This window comes from Athene cunicularia, assembly GCF_003259725.1.
Source record: "Athene cunicularia isolate RWA chromosome 1 unlocalized genomic scaffold, athCun1 chr1_part2, whole genome shotgun sequence".
Taxonomy (NCBI): domain Eukaryota; kingdom Metazoa; phylum Chordata; class Aves; order Strigiformes; family Strigidae; genus Athene; species Athene cunicularia.
In genome coordinates this window covers 18,566,509-18,581,216 of record NW_020799092.1, presented here as the reverse complement: position 1 = coordinate 18,581,216, position 14,708 = coordinate 18,566,509, and the positions used below count along the sequence as shown (strand labels likewise).

The 14,708-nt window shown below is 34.7% G+C and overlaps 1 protein-coding gene across 1 annotated transcript in view; it reads left to right on the top strand.

The window, feature by feature from the left end:
* The window catches only part of IGF1 (insulin like growth factor 1), a 49,530-nt gene that overhangs the window by 27,630 nt on the left and 7,192 nt on the right, over window positions 1-14,708 (top strand). Inside the window, exon 3 of the mRNA XM_026868153.1 lies at window positions 11,504-11,685. Within this exon, the coding sequence (XP_026723954.1) occupies window positions 11,504-11,685 (182 nt within the window). The remainder of the gene's footprint in view (window positions 1-11,503; window positions 11,686-14,708) is intronic.

The following is a 14,708-nucleotide window of genomic DNA, read 5'->3' as shown; positions in this document are numbered from 1 at the left end:
GTGTATAAATACTGAAAGTGCGGGAGGTTGCAAATATTATCAGAATTATGCAATATCACTTTTAGGAGGCAGAGTCAGAGAATTGTATATATTATTCCAGTTTTTAATGACATTTGAGTGGCTAATGACAAAGTTAATTTGAATATGTTATTTAAAACCCCCCACTTTTTAACTGCACATCTATAATATCTGAAAATGACTTAACCTTCCCTGGATGTTTGCCCATTCCTTTAGTTCTATCAAATTAGATAGAAGAAGCAAAGAAAAAAAACCTACTGGATTTTTGGTGTTTTGGTGGGGGGGGTTGCATGGCAGTATTGTTTTCTGTCCTATTTGACTCAGTTTATGCATATCAATATCAGATTTAAGTGTATGATTAACTGCAACTAACTACTTGAGAATAGTTATTTAAAAGTATTTCTGATCTTGTTAGGTCAGATTTTGGGTAGCAATAGAGTATGCCTGAATTTAATTTCCTTTTGTACAGTTTGAATCTTAATGTCGTATTTGAATACTGGATTATTAATTTCAAATACAGCTAAGTAACTTGTAATGACAGAACTAAATATATAAAGGCTCACAACAAAAAATATTTGAAAGGGCCTTAATACTGATGCCTATGTCCAAGATATACCTTCAGACACAACTGAGAATCTATGCATTCAGATGATCAAAAGCTTTCTTTGAAGTCCTTCAGGCTTTGAGATTTATTGACATTTATAGGAATAAAAATTGAATGATAGGTGTTGAAAGTTTAAAAATTAAAAATGTCTGTGACTTCTAACAACAAATACAGGAAGAAAAGAGATTCTTTAGAAATAAACTTCATAGGAATTGGTTTTACTTTCTCATTTTCTGTGATACCATGTAAGCCCTCCACTGGCCAAGAATGTTAAGACAAGTATTTTTTTTTTCATTTTTCCACAATACTTTTCCTTTTTTTTTCTTAACTACGATAGCTCTTGAACAGGGATAGATTCAGGCTGATGAAGTGAATGTCATGATATGTAAAAACACTGGCCCAGTGTTGGGAAAAAATATTTTGTAGACTGAAGACCATCTAACAGGATTAGCATTTACAGAGTCGCCATTAAGCTTACATATTAGTGCACAAGTAAGATAAATGAAAAAATCTCACCATTGTAAGCATACTTACTCATCCTACTTCTTTTCTGCTTGGATTCCCTTGCTTAAATGTTTGTGGATGCACAAAGTTGTGGCTCAAAAGAAGTCATTGAGCATGTGGAATTCAAAACCCAGGTCAACTTCAGCATTGCCACAGCCCTTTTGAAGTTTACAGTATTCTTGTATGAGCCACAGAACAAACCTAGAAAAATATAAGGACAGCAAGGTTGCCAAATAAGAGAAACCATTGAAAAAAGTCTTTAACTGATGCAGAGGTTTCAATTGGTAATCAGGTCAAAATAAGTTAGAAAGGAAATAGTAAAAGGAATAATTCTGGTTACTTAGAAAATCTTATCTTTAAATGGAAATGAACTTTTAAAACCTTTGAACTCCCCTGAACAGGCCATTAAAACTTAGCAAGAGAGAACCTAAAAAAATGTACTCAGAAACTACATTACCTTTTTAAAACTGTGACAAGCAGGCATTGTCAGCCCTGTAAAAGAAAGACTAATTCCTGTTTGCTCCATAAACCAACTTCACTGCCTGCGAGCACTTCCATTTTCAATCATCCTAAAGAAACTGTAGTTTTGGTATTTAAGATGTTATACTGGAACTAATTTCTCTCTGCACTATACCAGTGTTCCGTCCTAATCCCATTGCATGTCTTCAGTATAAGGAGAACGAGAGTAGTTTAATTTGTTATTCAGCAGTGACTTCCTTTTTCTGTATGTTCCTGTCACTAGAACTGATTCTCCTAGCTCCTATTGCAGTATTAAATCACTAAAGAATAGAACTACAACTGGTAGAAAACCAGTGTGAGTGCAAGGTGAATAGAATATAACAGTATATTTTAGCTAGATTTAGTTTGGGTTTTGTTTCCAGACACAATTCACTGTCCCTTTCTCATCCCAATTAGTTCATCCTAATACCCTAATGACTTTGTACTCCACTGGATTTTATTTTTTTTTCCTCATTTGACAAGTTTAATGGGAGCATCATGACCTCAAAGGAATGATTCATTTCAAGACTGGATATTTACATGCCCTACCAACACAAAAATAAAGTTAGACAGGTGTATAGTTAAAGCATTGGCCTGGCACTTATGCTGATGTAGGTTCAGTTCCTGGCACTGTCACAGCCTTCCCCTGTGCAAATAATTGATATATAGATTCCATAAATATTACTCAAATTAAGTACTATCTTTCTCTGCAAAGAGTTCGCTTAATTTAGAATAAAGTACTGTTTAATATCAGTGAAGGTGAAAGAATATGTCTCGTAACCTTTCTGTCTTAATTCCTTTTCTGAATGTAGTGGTTAATTTGTCCTTGCTATTCAGGAATCTTGTCACAAGTAAAGGTATCCCAATATTCCCAAAGTAGCAGACAAATAAAAATAACTGTTTTCTGGAAAATAATTCACATTTAAAATGTTGGCCATAAGAAAACTACATGCTGGACTTTTATCAAAAACATTAAGTCATCTTACCACACTTAAAGTAATTGTCAAATTAATTAATGTCATTCTCACTTGTACAGAAAGGTTCAATAACTGAAAGTCTAAACACGATTCAGACAATACCGCACAGGTACAAGGCTGAATCATGTTTATTCCTTATGCTCTGTTGCTGCATCATTGTACGAGGTTGGATGCTTCTTGCTGACAAAGCCCTCAGCAATGATATCAGATCTTACTAAACAGAGCTTATAGCTCTAGAGCTTAGAGCACATTAGAGTAAATCTACTGAAATTAACTGCATAGACAAATACAAAACTAGTGTGAGAAGTGAGCCGGGTCCTTTTATCTTTTTTCTCCCTCCTGCTTTCTTTCTTATTATTGTACTTGTTTCTAATAAGGAAATGAAAATTGTCGACCTCTGTAGTAGATGACAGTGGCCTGTGCTCAACTGCTTACCACCTGTCAGTGCTAGTGCTGTATAAATAGAAATAAAAAGTCATAATGTGTGTCAGTAGGCACTCTCCTGGTTAGTGTGAAAGGTATTAGACAGGAATTACTTAATGCAACAGCTATTCACACCTTCTGCCTGTAACCAGACGAGGGTTTGTTCGTTATCAGCCTGATGCAAAGCTTCTAACAGCAATGGGATTTTTTAATTGATTTTAATAGACCTTGGATCAAGTTATATATAAGTAGATTCTGGCACCTGCTTTATCAGGACGTAATCCTGATTGCACTAGAAGATTTCCCAGCAACTTCAGTGATGCTAGGACTTCACTCAGTTATGGTTCCTGCATTGTTATTCATTTGGTAATCCAAATAAAAGTTTTACATTGGCTATGGGTAAGAAAAGTATGAAAATCTATAATGACTGATCATCTTTCCACCATGTACAAGGATAATCAGTAATTGTTTACAACCATATAAGAAGAGAAGAGAATGTGTTCTCATTATGGATGGATGACTGTATTACCATTGTCCTCCTGGATGCACTATAGGGGGCAATAGTCAAACGTAACAATGACCTACTGGCTTCTAATTATCTTGTCCTAAACCCTGATAAACCTGACTATTCTTGCAATAGTGAATTTCTTTCCAGCAAAGCATTTCCTTTGCCAAAGCATATATTTTTTTGGCAGCATCTGGCACTTTCCAGCCCTGGAATCTGAAGTAGGCTTGTAAATTGTGCTAGGCTGGCAAAGCTTTCACCCTCCAGAGCACTGAACTGGTGTAAAATAATACATTATATTGTTTCCCACTCTTTCTGCAATTTTTTTCCTCAAAAGAATTCTAAACTCTGAAATTTCCTTTTCATATCCTAGTGCAATACTTGCAAAACTACGGGTCTTTCTCTTCAGACGTTGCAACTGGCTTAGGATCTACTGTGTGAAGCATAATGGCTCTATCACATGCTCAGTAAACTTAGTGGCCTCCAAAACAGCTGTTCCATGAAAAGGGCAGAGTACAGTACAGCTATATGTGAGAGGAAATTGTTACAAGTGCTGTAGTTTGGAAATAAGTTCAGGGGAAGAGGAGTTGTTTTTTTTTTTTCCAATTAGATACACAATGAAGAAAAAAAACATGTTTTTGAAAACATATTTCTAGAGGAAAATATTACCTTCTTCAACTGTGTGTCAGACTAAATAAACACAGACATACAAATTAAAAATTAAGACGCCTCTTGGAATAAATCTACATTTGTTGGCTAACAGACTTTAAAGAAGTGAAATAGCTATTTTACTCTCCATTTGAAACATCAAAGATTTTTTTTTTTCATAAGGTGCAGCTTATAAATCTTAATTATTCAGGCAAAACACTGTGAAGTCTTGATAGATTTCTCTTATAGATCAGTACTAACTGAGCACCTATGTTTTCCCAGTCTTACTTGCCTAGAATTTCAGAAAAAGGAGCAAACATCTTCTTGCCTTAGACTCAGTAATTAATGAAATCCAGTCTTCCACAAAACAGTAGCTCTAGTGCAGTATCTCAATATTAACAAATGCATGTGCTTTCATAAAGATTTTACTTGTGCATACTGATAAAGCTTATCCTCTATTCTCATGCATATTAAATTAGACTTCAGAGCTAGAGCATCCATTCATTGAGCATTTATAAATGCTAATATATGCTCATTTTGATGAATACAAACAAAAATCAGTCTAAGCATAATTATTTTTTGGCACTAACAAAACATTGAAGGAAAATGGAAGCTAAACATTAAATATTGTAGCTTCAAAATGCATGCAACTTATTTACATGAAAATCAGATCGCCTACTTTGCAACGTTTAAAGCTTGAGGTATTTCTGTTAAGGAACTTTACAACAGTTCACAAGATTTGTTGCTTGCTTGTTTGTTTATTTTAACAGTTCATAGAAGTATGAAAATACTGGCATTTCTTGATGATTGAACATTGACTCATAATTTTCCAAATACAGATTAGAAATTCTAGAGTACCCTCAAGAAGTATTACCATTATAACATTAAACCATTTGTCTAAGATCACAAGGAGGTGAAAAGTGATATCAACAACCTCTGGTTTTGCATATGCATGCATTTATAATGCAAAAATAGACAAGAATACTAGCCTGATATCCAGGACATTGTTGAAGATGTATGGAAATACATAGCTTAAGAGTAGAATGGCTGTTATGCTTTCAGAACATATATGTCATTATATTTAATTGTTAAAAGGGAAATAAAAGAGAATGGCTTTGTACTCCACCGGTGACATACATTTTGTGATTTAGGAAAATTCACTTTCAGTGGAATTCATTTCATTTGAGTTCAGTTGCTAGAAGTCATGTGTATAATCAGACTAGATCATGGAGCTTTATCTGCAGTCAGTGAAAGCACATGGGCTCTTTCAGGGTACAAGGGTTCATTTCATTTTAAGCGAAGCATTCAAAACAAGAGTAAGTCACCCTCCAGACACACCTGCTTGTCGACTTGAGTATCGTAAACTACATCCCTAATTTTCAGATACTAAAGCTGAGTAAGATGAATCTCAAACTCAGCATCCCTAGTCTTCTGTGCCACCACAAGACAGATAGTACACGCAAATCAAAATTACTCCCATCAGCAGCTCCCTGTCTGCATCTAATGTACAGGATGTGCTTGTTCAGCTACTATCGTGTAATATAGCACCACAGACTCCCAACCTTGATCGTTCAGGCTGCAGAAGAATTCTGTCTGACCAACCTACTGCCTCATAGTATGTTTAAATACATCCAGATGTAAACTACAAACTGGACACAGCGGTAAATAAGAAAAAATGCTTATCATCAAACTTATCTGGAGGATCCCTCATAGAAGTGCCCCAAAATTTCGATCAATTCTTCAAAATTGTCCAAATTATACTACCCTGATATTCTGACGGAAATATTTTTAGTTTCTCTGTACAAGATTACAGTACACTAATAAGTCAATATCCTTTCACATTACTCTAAAAGCTGCAGTTATAGCTGAACATTGACTCTAATAGTACGTTAGGAATAAATTCACTGTTTTTCAGATCCATAACGTTTTTCTGAACTAAAGTCTAAATTACATTCTCAGGTTCTATTGCTGGACTAAAAAAGACACTATGTACAGCAAATATAAAGAGACACACAAAAGCTCCAGGATATGTTACCTGAGTTCTTCTTAGAGTCCTCTAAAGAGGAGATTAGCTTTGTGTTTATCCTGGGCTACTTCTCATGTAATTTCTAACATTAGTGCTACAACAGTAGATCATAATTCTCCACAGAATGCCTAGATAGTTTGACAACCGAAACTTCTACAGTCCACCTACACCACTGCTTCTCACATTGAAATCGTCAGTAGAGCAGAACCAATGGTAGCACCGGTGAGATATTTTGGAGGAAAGGGATGATCAAAGAAATCAAGTGGAAACAAGCCCTGCTGAATTACTCCACTGAGTTTGCATTATTTAAAGGGAAGTGCTGTTAGTACAGAAGCCAGCTGTTTAACTATTGGAGTTCTGTACCTTGGCCTGCTTTCAGGGGACTTCAGGACAGTGTGACTAGACTTTGTAATTGCTTGTAGCACATGGAAAGAAACATTCACATATTTGGTACAGTACGTTAAATGAGAGCCAAAAATTCTATGAAGTAAACTTTGACCTACATGATATGAAACCTCTTTTGAGCTAGCAACTGACAAAAAAGGAAAGAAATCTCCAAATAAATCAGTGTACATCAGCAAAAAGGAATGCCTAGGAATGCCTGTTATATGTCCACAGGCAGTGCTTTGAAGGTTGAGTAAATATAAGGAACTTTTGGTAACAGCTGGAAGGCATCTCTGAGATTGTGTCAAAAAGATGAAGAACTATACAGGTGCCCAGTATACTAACACAACAGGATCAGTCAATATTTTAAGGTGAGATCATAAAACAAAAAAACAAAACAAAACAAAAAAGGAACAGAAATGTGGTATTAAATGTGGAGAACCACCAATCATTTATTTACTGATATGGATTTTGGTCTAGAAATTAACTTAAGTGCTTAGTTACGTCAGTCTTTATGTAGGAGAGCACTCAGGCATGTGCTTATTGTTAAATATGTGCTTTAGTCCAACAGACTGTGTAGGAGCTTGAAAATTTGCCTAGATCTAAGTGCATGCTTTGGTACCTTGATGAACTGGGACCATCTGATCCTGGAGTCCTTCCAGAAAATGGGTCAAATACTGATAATATCTGTAGAAGTGGCAGTAACTTGTAATTCTTTATCTCATCTTTGTCTGAGATAGCATCTTGGTGTAGTGCAGCACTTAAGAAGACAGCAGCAATTTAAAATCTATTGGTTTAAAATTACTTTAAACATCACATACTTCTCAAAAGTAGAGTCCAGAATCATGATTACTGAAGAAGAATATTTTTTCCTTTTTGCTCTTTGCTCTGCTGTACAGCACTTTAGGTAATACCACTTTCTATTTCATATGAATTTTAAGTATGCTTAGGTCTTTCAAAAACCTGAGGAAACTTTTTTTTTTTTTTTTAAGGAAAAGAAAAACCCAACATTTGACTTCGTGATACTGTTATCTTTTCATGAAGGATGAGCATTTAGTATGCCATGTAATACATGAATATTTAAGTCTGTAAAGAAATGTTTCATCGCTGACTGCAGCACTGATGTGTTAGTGATTCCATTCCAAACTTGTTGCATGTACCATACAGGTTTTTTAAAGAGCTATAAGATATTATATCCTCCTTCATAAAGTTATTATTCTGTCAGAAAGAAAAACAACTCACAGATGTCTTTGGTCTGGTTACAGTAAAACCAGTTTTGAAGTATACTGAGAATCTCACCAGGAAAATTCCAGGATTCAGGATTGTTATTAAGTATTTATGTATATGATATTGAAGGAGAAATATTGCTCCTGGTTACCAAATAGGGCAGGTAATACTTCATGGGTTATTCAAGGTATTTTATCAGCTTTACAAATGGTTATATTCAGACACTGAAGGGTAAAATAACTGTCATGTAATCACAACAAAATAGCTAGATGAGAATAAAACAGCATTGACAACTTCCAACTGACAACTTGTGTAAGTTCCTTCTTGACTTACTGGGAAGACATCATACATAAGTAAATGACCGATGTTATTAAAAGTTAGAGTACATGGCTCTAGTTCCTCTACCTTATGTACTGTCAAAAAAAAAACAAAAAAAAAACCACCAACAAAAACCAAAACCAAACAAACAAAAAAAAACCCAACAACAAAAAAAACCAAACCCCAAACATATTCCTGTTGAAATGACTGTATTTACCAGAAAGTCATAAATTTTGTACAATAAATTCTACTGATAAAACTAGTAGAATGTTATATAACCCATTCATGTCACTGTTTTATCTTATGTCTTGAGTTAAAAATAATTAAGGAAAGAAAGCATCAGATTATATAATTGAGCTAAATCTAAAATGACAAAATACAAACAAATCTGTACAAGGACAGGTTCAACACAGACAAATCGAAAAGAACCTTTGATTGTTAAAGGAGATGAAATATTTTCCCCAAAAAAATTGCTTCTATCAACCAGTTCATCTTTGGCTTTAATCATGACAAAGCTAAATGTTAACCATATTAAACAATAAAATTTTGAGACCTTGAAAACTTCACATTTCATTTGACTATTTCCTTTATAACCTCTTCATATACCAGTGAATGCCACAAAAAATGCCTCTATCAGTCATTAGACCTTTTATAGTCTTGTTACTCATGTCAGGAAGATTTCTTCTATCAAGTTCTGTTGTTAACTCATGGGAGTTCCTAGCCAACACTTTTCATCTTATTGATTCTAAATTTTATTACCTACAGGCAATATTATCTACCTAGCATGAATGTCATGAGGAGCTAATATTTGTAAGATTCTTAGAAGTGCAAAATATTACTAATCCTGAAATCTTCTATTGGACTGATGAAATATTTTTTCATAGGTAACTTCTTTTCTGGGTAGAAAGGCCATGATAAGCCAGATGACCCTAACCAATGAACTGTCCATCCTTATTTTAACTGTTAGCAGTAGCCAGGTAATCAACCAAACTTCTGTGGCTGTTAGTTGTTATGAAATACTATTTAAAGGAAAATTCTTGAACAGAAGCTTTTAGTGTGTTTGCTTATAAATAATCAGCAGAGCAAGAAAAGAAAGGTAAGCTTAACTAATCAACTATTCGCACCTATTGTTCAGCTGGATCTATTAAGAAGAGTTACACCTGCATATCCAGGAACAGAATTTGCCCTTCCATATTTCAAATGGGAACCAGACAGAATATGGAACAACTCTGAGTGTGCCGCACAGTAATGACATTCCGCTTTTTATCATGACTGCTGAATTTTAAAAGGATTTAAGTAATCAAATTTATAAGTAAGACAGCCTGATTAACAGACTTCATAAAAAACTCCATGACAAAAAGTTGTACTTTATATTATAACTCAGTGAGTGAAAATAGTCTGGAAAAAAAAAAAAACACACACACACACACAAAAAAAAACCCCACAAACAAAAAACAAAACAAACAAACAAAAAAACCCCAAAACTCTGTGTCTTAGTATTTATAATACATTTCAATGATATACAGAAAACAACACACACACACCCCAAAAATAAAAATATTACTCTAATTTACTTCTGGCTTGCTGTTCTGTTTAGTCTTATGAAATAAATAATATAGCAGGCAATGTACAGTATAGAGGCCTTCAGTGGATTGCAATATGCTAAGTAAACGTGTATTTCTTTTTGTTTATTTTATAGTCCCTGGGGAAAAAAAAATACATTTAAAAGCCTATTGTCTGGGATTACAAAGCCCACAGGGATAGTTAGTTCTTAGCTGACTGTATGGCTGGCTAAAATATTAGACATACTTTACCACTAGAGGTCTTTTCATTTATAGGCATACTAAGGCCTCCAGGGTTCTTCACCAGTGGACGTTACGTTTTAATCACAGAGAACTTCAAAATGCAGTGTTGTCTTCAAATTGACAACTATGGGAGAAGTATATGATTATAACCCAGGATTTGCTGTATAAGCATTGAACACAGTAATTTCCCAAAGAGAAACAAAATTTTCAACTGTTTTGATACCCTTATCCTTTGTCTAGCTTGAGCAGTTTCTTAAAATGTAAACTTCTGCTGAACTCTGTGAATAAGAGATTTTTGGTCTCAGTGATAAAACTGAAGGGTGGGGGGTGGGGGTGGGAAAGGAAGAAAAAGAATTGGTAGAGCTGACTGAGTTGAGTTACTTCATTTTTTGGCTCTTGGTGCAATTTTCTTTCCTTTTTTCCATATTTTTGGATTCTTAACCAATGTGGATGATTCTATAAATGGAAACATTTAGGGCTGAAAATGTCAAAATGAAACATTTAATCTTTTCAGAATTTTACTGTCTGAAACCAAATTCTACCAGAATTTTTAAAAAGATGTAGTAAGTAAGCAACTCTTATATTTGTGAATTTACTGTTATTTCATTTCTAGTTAACCATAACGGGACAACTGTGCATCCAACTGGGTTGCATACAAACAAGCCCAGGAAATAATGGGTCTGTAATCTTTGCATACTATAGCAGAGAAATCAACAGTTATTAAAGAAATCATAAATAGCTGAAAAAAAAAAAAAAAAAAAAAAAAAAAAAAAAAAGAGGCATGTAAGAGTTCTGGAGTCGAGTGAAAAATGCAAAACATTTGTCAATCAAATAGTTTCTACAGATGCAAACACAAAATACAGGAAAGACCATGTTATGTCAGTCCTGTCTCCTATCTCGTGCAAAGCTATAGCATATAAAATCTTCTGCTTTTATCTGTTCCATTAACCATCTTCCTATATTTTCTGCATTTCATTGGCTACTTTGTTATCTTATTTCCTGCTTCCCAGTAGTTTTTCAGCTTGCAGATCTTACAGCCTGTGCAGTGGTATACAGTATTTATTTACCCTTTGGAACACACTCTGACTTCACATAGTGGCTCAGTGTAGCCTTTTTCATTAGAAAATACTTGCCTACAACACAGGCATGATCTATGATCTTTAAACACCGGCTACCTCAGTCAGCTCAACAGCCAGTTTTCATCCAAAAGCTAAAGGGCAAATTTTCTTTGCAAGGCTTCTAAATACCAGATTTCAACTTCCTCCCTCTCCATTTTCAATGCCAAGACAGTTCAAGAAAATCTTTTAATAATACTTTCCTAGGAAGACATAATTTTGCTCAAATGCTTAAATAGCAACCACCCATAGACAGAGTTCAAAGCTGGCCATTTCCAGGAATATCTTTCAAAGCTGTGTCTGAGAACAAGGTCTTGGAATAGGTACCCACAGGCAGCCTCTACAACTGTCACTGGTGATTCAGTTACAATAATGCAAGTTAATATGATTGCTTCTGAGATCTTTGCATTTTCTTTCTAACATAAAAACTTTCCATTTCTGTTTTGAATAGGTAAGCCTACAGGGTATGGATCCAGCAGTAGACGCTTACACCACAAGGGAATAGTGGATGAATGCTGCTTCCAGAGTTGTGACCTGAGGAGGCTGGAGATGTATTGTGCTCCAATAAAGCCACCTAAATCTGCACGTTCTGTACGTGCTCAGCGCCACACTGATATGCCAAAAGCACAAAAGGTAGGCCAGGCTGGAAAATAACCCCAACAATACAACAGAAAAAAAATCCCTACCTATTTTAGGGATGGAAAATTCTATCCAGGCTGGTAACATAGCAAACAACTGATGTGTTCTGCCTACTAGGGACACTGAGACTTAGTCGAGTTTCAGAAGATAGTGCCCATGGCAGGAAGTAAGTAAGAAATGGTGTGTTCTATCTCATTTCTTAGACCACTGAATAAAATATGGAATTGCTAAGCTAGTACTTGTGAGGCTTTATCCTGCTATTGGGTAGTAAATGACAAGTACTCACATCGTCCAATCATAAAGAGCACCTAAGACTTCTTTCAAAAGAGAAACCAAACACTCAGTGTTTAACACTCATCCTTCCTTGTCAGGAAGAGGTAGAGCAAGTGATGAAGAGGAAAAATGCAGATCAGCTCTTCTGCTATTAATTTTACATGTAAATGAACAAGTTATTTTTTTCTTTCCTCATTATTTTGGCCTTTTTTATTATTTATCAGAACTGAATTAACTGGATAGTCACTGCAGTCATTACATACTTCACTTTAACTATTTAATGTTTAACATGTGTATTCTCCAAGCACTTTAAATTTTCATTGGTATTATTTGTATAGTTGTGGAGTTCAGAGTACCCAGATTTTTGTTCCTGTCATACTAGATGTACTGTACATACATGCAGTTAAATCTCATCTCTCTTCAACAGAGCCTCTAGTTAAAGAAATCCATCTTAGTCTAGGCTACCATTAAGCTCATGTCCAACTATCTCTTCTGTTTGAGTTCTGAACATCTGTTTTACATGTTATGTCATCTGCTGTAAGCCTCTAGTGATATAACTTATTGCTGTTGACCCTGTCTGTCCTACACACATGTTGGCCCCAATCCTGCAGTTATCTGAAAATTTTTTCTTATAAGAAATGAAACTGCATGAAATCCTAATGTTTCGCAGGAAGTCAGGAAACCAGCACTATATACTAATTTCCTTAATATCATCTTTATGAAAAGAACAGTTGTAGTAATTCCAGCATCAATTTCTTTTCCATACTTCAATCCGTAGAATGGAATCCTTTCACATCTTCCTCAAGAGTTTTCAACTTTTTAAAATAGTGGCTGTATGATTCTTCCTGGGAAGTATCACCTTAGCCGTGAACATCTCAGAAGGCACACATGACAACAAGTAAAGTCTTCTTCAGGTAGAGCTCAACTATAGACAAGAAAACTGTGATGTTTATTCCCATCTGGGCACACATATATTTAAGGCTTGCGGAAAAAGAAGAAAACAGATTTGGCCAGTAATCTGTGTGTTCCTTTCCATACTTGTTGCTAAGGTGATGGGTAAAACATTCTGTAACTTCAAGAAAAAGGAGACAAGATATCTGCCAGCTCTCTGATGGATCTCCACACCGCTTTCCTTGGAGGGCTAAGGAATTATGTCATTCTTTAGGCAGCTGTCCTCTTCCCAGTTCAAAAGACAGGCGGGAAAACACTTTTCTTACAAACAGGAAGGAGCAGAAGGAAAGCCTTGCATCCTTCTGCAGCAGCAGGCTAGGTAGTGTTCAAGAGGGGATACTGGAAGAGGAAGAAAATTAGAGGGAGTATGTAGTAATTGAAAGAACTAAGATGCAGAAGAAATCATCCAGGAAATTAAAAGGAAAAAAAAAATCAAAACGGTGAAAAGGGCAGTAAAAGGACAATGAGGAGCAGAGGAAAAGAAAACAGGTGGGAATTAGATCAAAGAGGATGAGAGGATGACAAATACTGAAAAAATGAAAATGTATGTGAAATGGAGAAGTGAACAGAAGCAGAAAAATCATAAATGCTTCTTGATAGAAACGGTGATAACAGAAATCAAACAAATTTTCATTAATATCTATGGATGGATAAAATTAGTTTGAGGAAACAAAAATACAGAAGAGGTAGGAGAAACTATTATTCAGACTTATGATCAATATAAAGAAAATACAGGGAAGAGAATGGAAACAGAATTCATTAAGAAAAACTGTGAAAAATTCTCTCATGTAATTACTTTTTTATTTCTCTTTTCTTTTTGAAGTCAGCTGTACAGGCCTCCGTTAGGAAAGACAATGCTATGTTCATACTTTCTTCTATTGATAGGCTCTCCCAATTTGAATGCATTTAGCTAATTCATAGTTTAGTTTTGATATGTCACTGATTTTAGTTTAAAAATTCATTATAATAAAGTAAAATTATTTCTCAGTTAAGCAATTTTTTTCTGCTTTAGGATATTTTTCTCTCTTAATATTATCTGTTACATATGAGTTACATATACATATAAAGTGAATATATGTAAGATAATATATATGATATAACATTTCCTTATTTAGTAACAACAATTAAGGCAGGATTAAGTGGATTATATAAGATGTTGCACAGTTACTCTCAGATTTCATACACAATCAATTTCTTATATCATTCATCTTTCTAACGTAGTTTTTATTTGGCATCGCCTCATAACCTTTTTAATTGACAAATCCAGGATTTGGGTTTTAGTTTAAGAGATTTTGTAAGTTGTCTACTTTCCCAGTTCTGAGCAGACCATTCCTCCTATGCACAATTTGGTAGAATAATTTAGTTCAATGGAGCAGGACTGGTCTTCTGTTTATAGGTTATGTTAATGCTCATCTGTAGTCATGACATTACAGACAAGTGTTGCTACACTACAAGCACAAATCTGAATGATGAGGGCCAGGAATGATTAGTGTGAGCTGGGAACCCCAGAAATATCTATTTTCTGCTATAAGGCCAACATCAAGAACTAATTTTAATCCAGTTAAAGAGACTGTATGTGTAGAGCTTTGTATCTAATAAAAAAAATTATTTCTTTCTCTATAAGACCATTATTTATCCTGTTCTAAGACAGTTACTAACAAATAAATATAAAAGTATATTGAAAAGTAAAAATTAAACACACTGTTATGATATACTTAGGGTCATTATATACACAGCATATTTCAGACATTCACCAAAAAAAAAAAAAAAAAAAAAAAAAAAAAAAAAAAAAA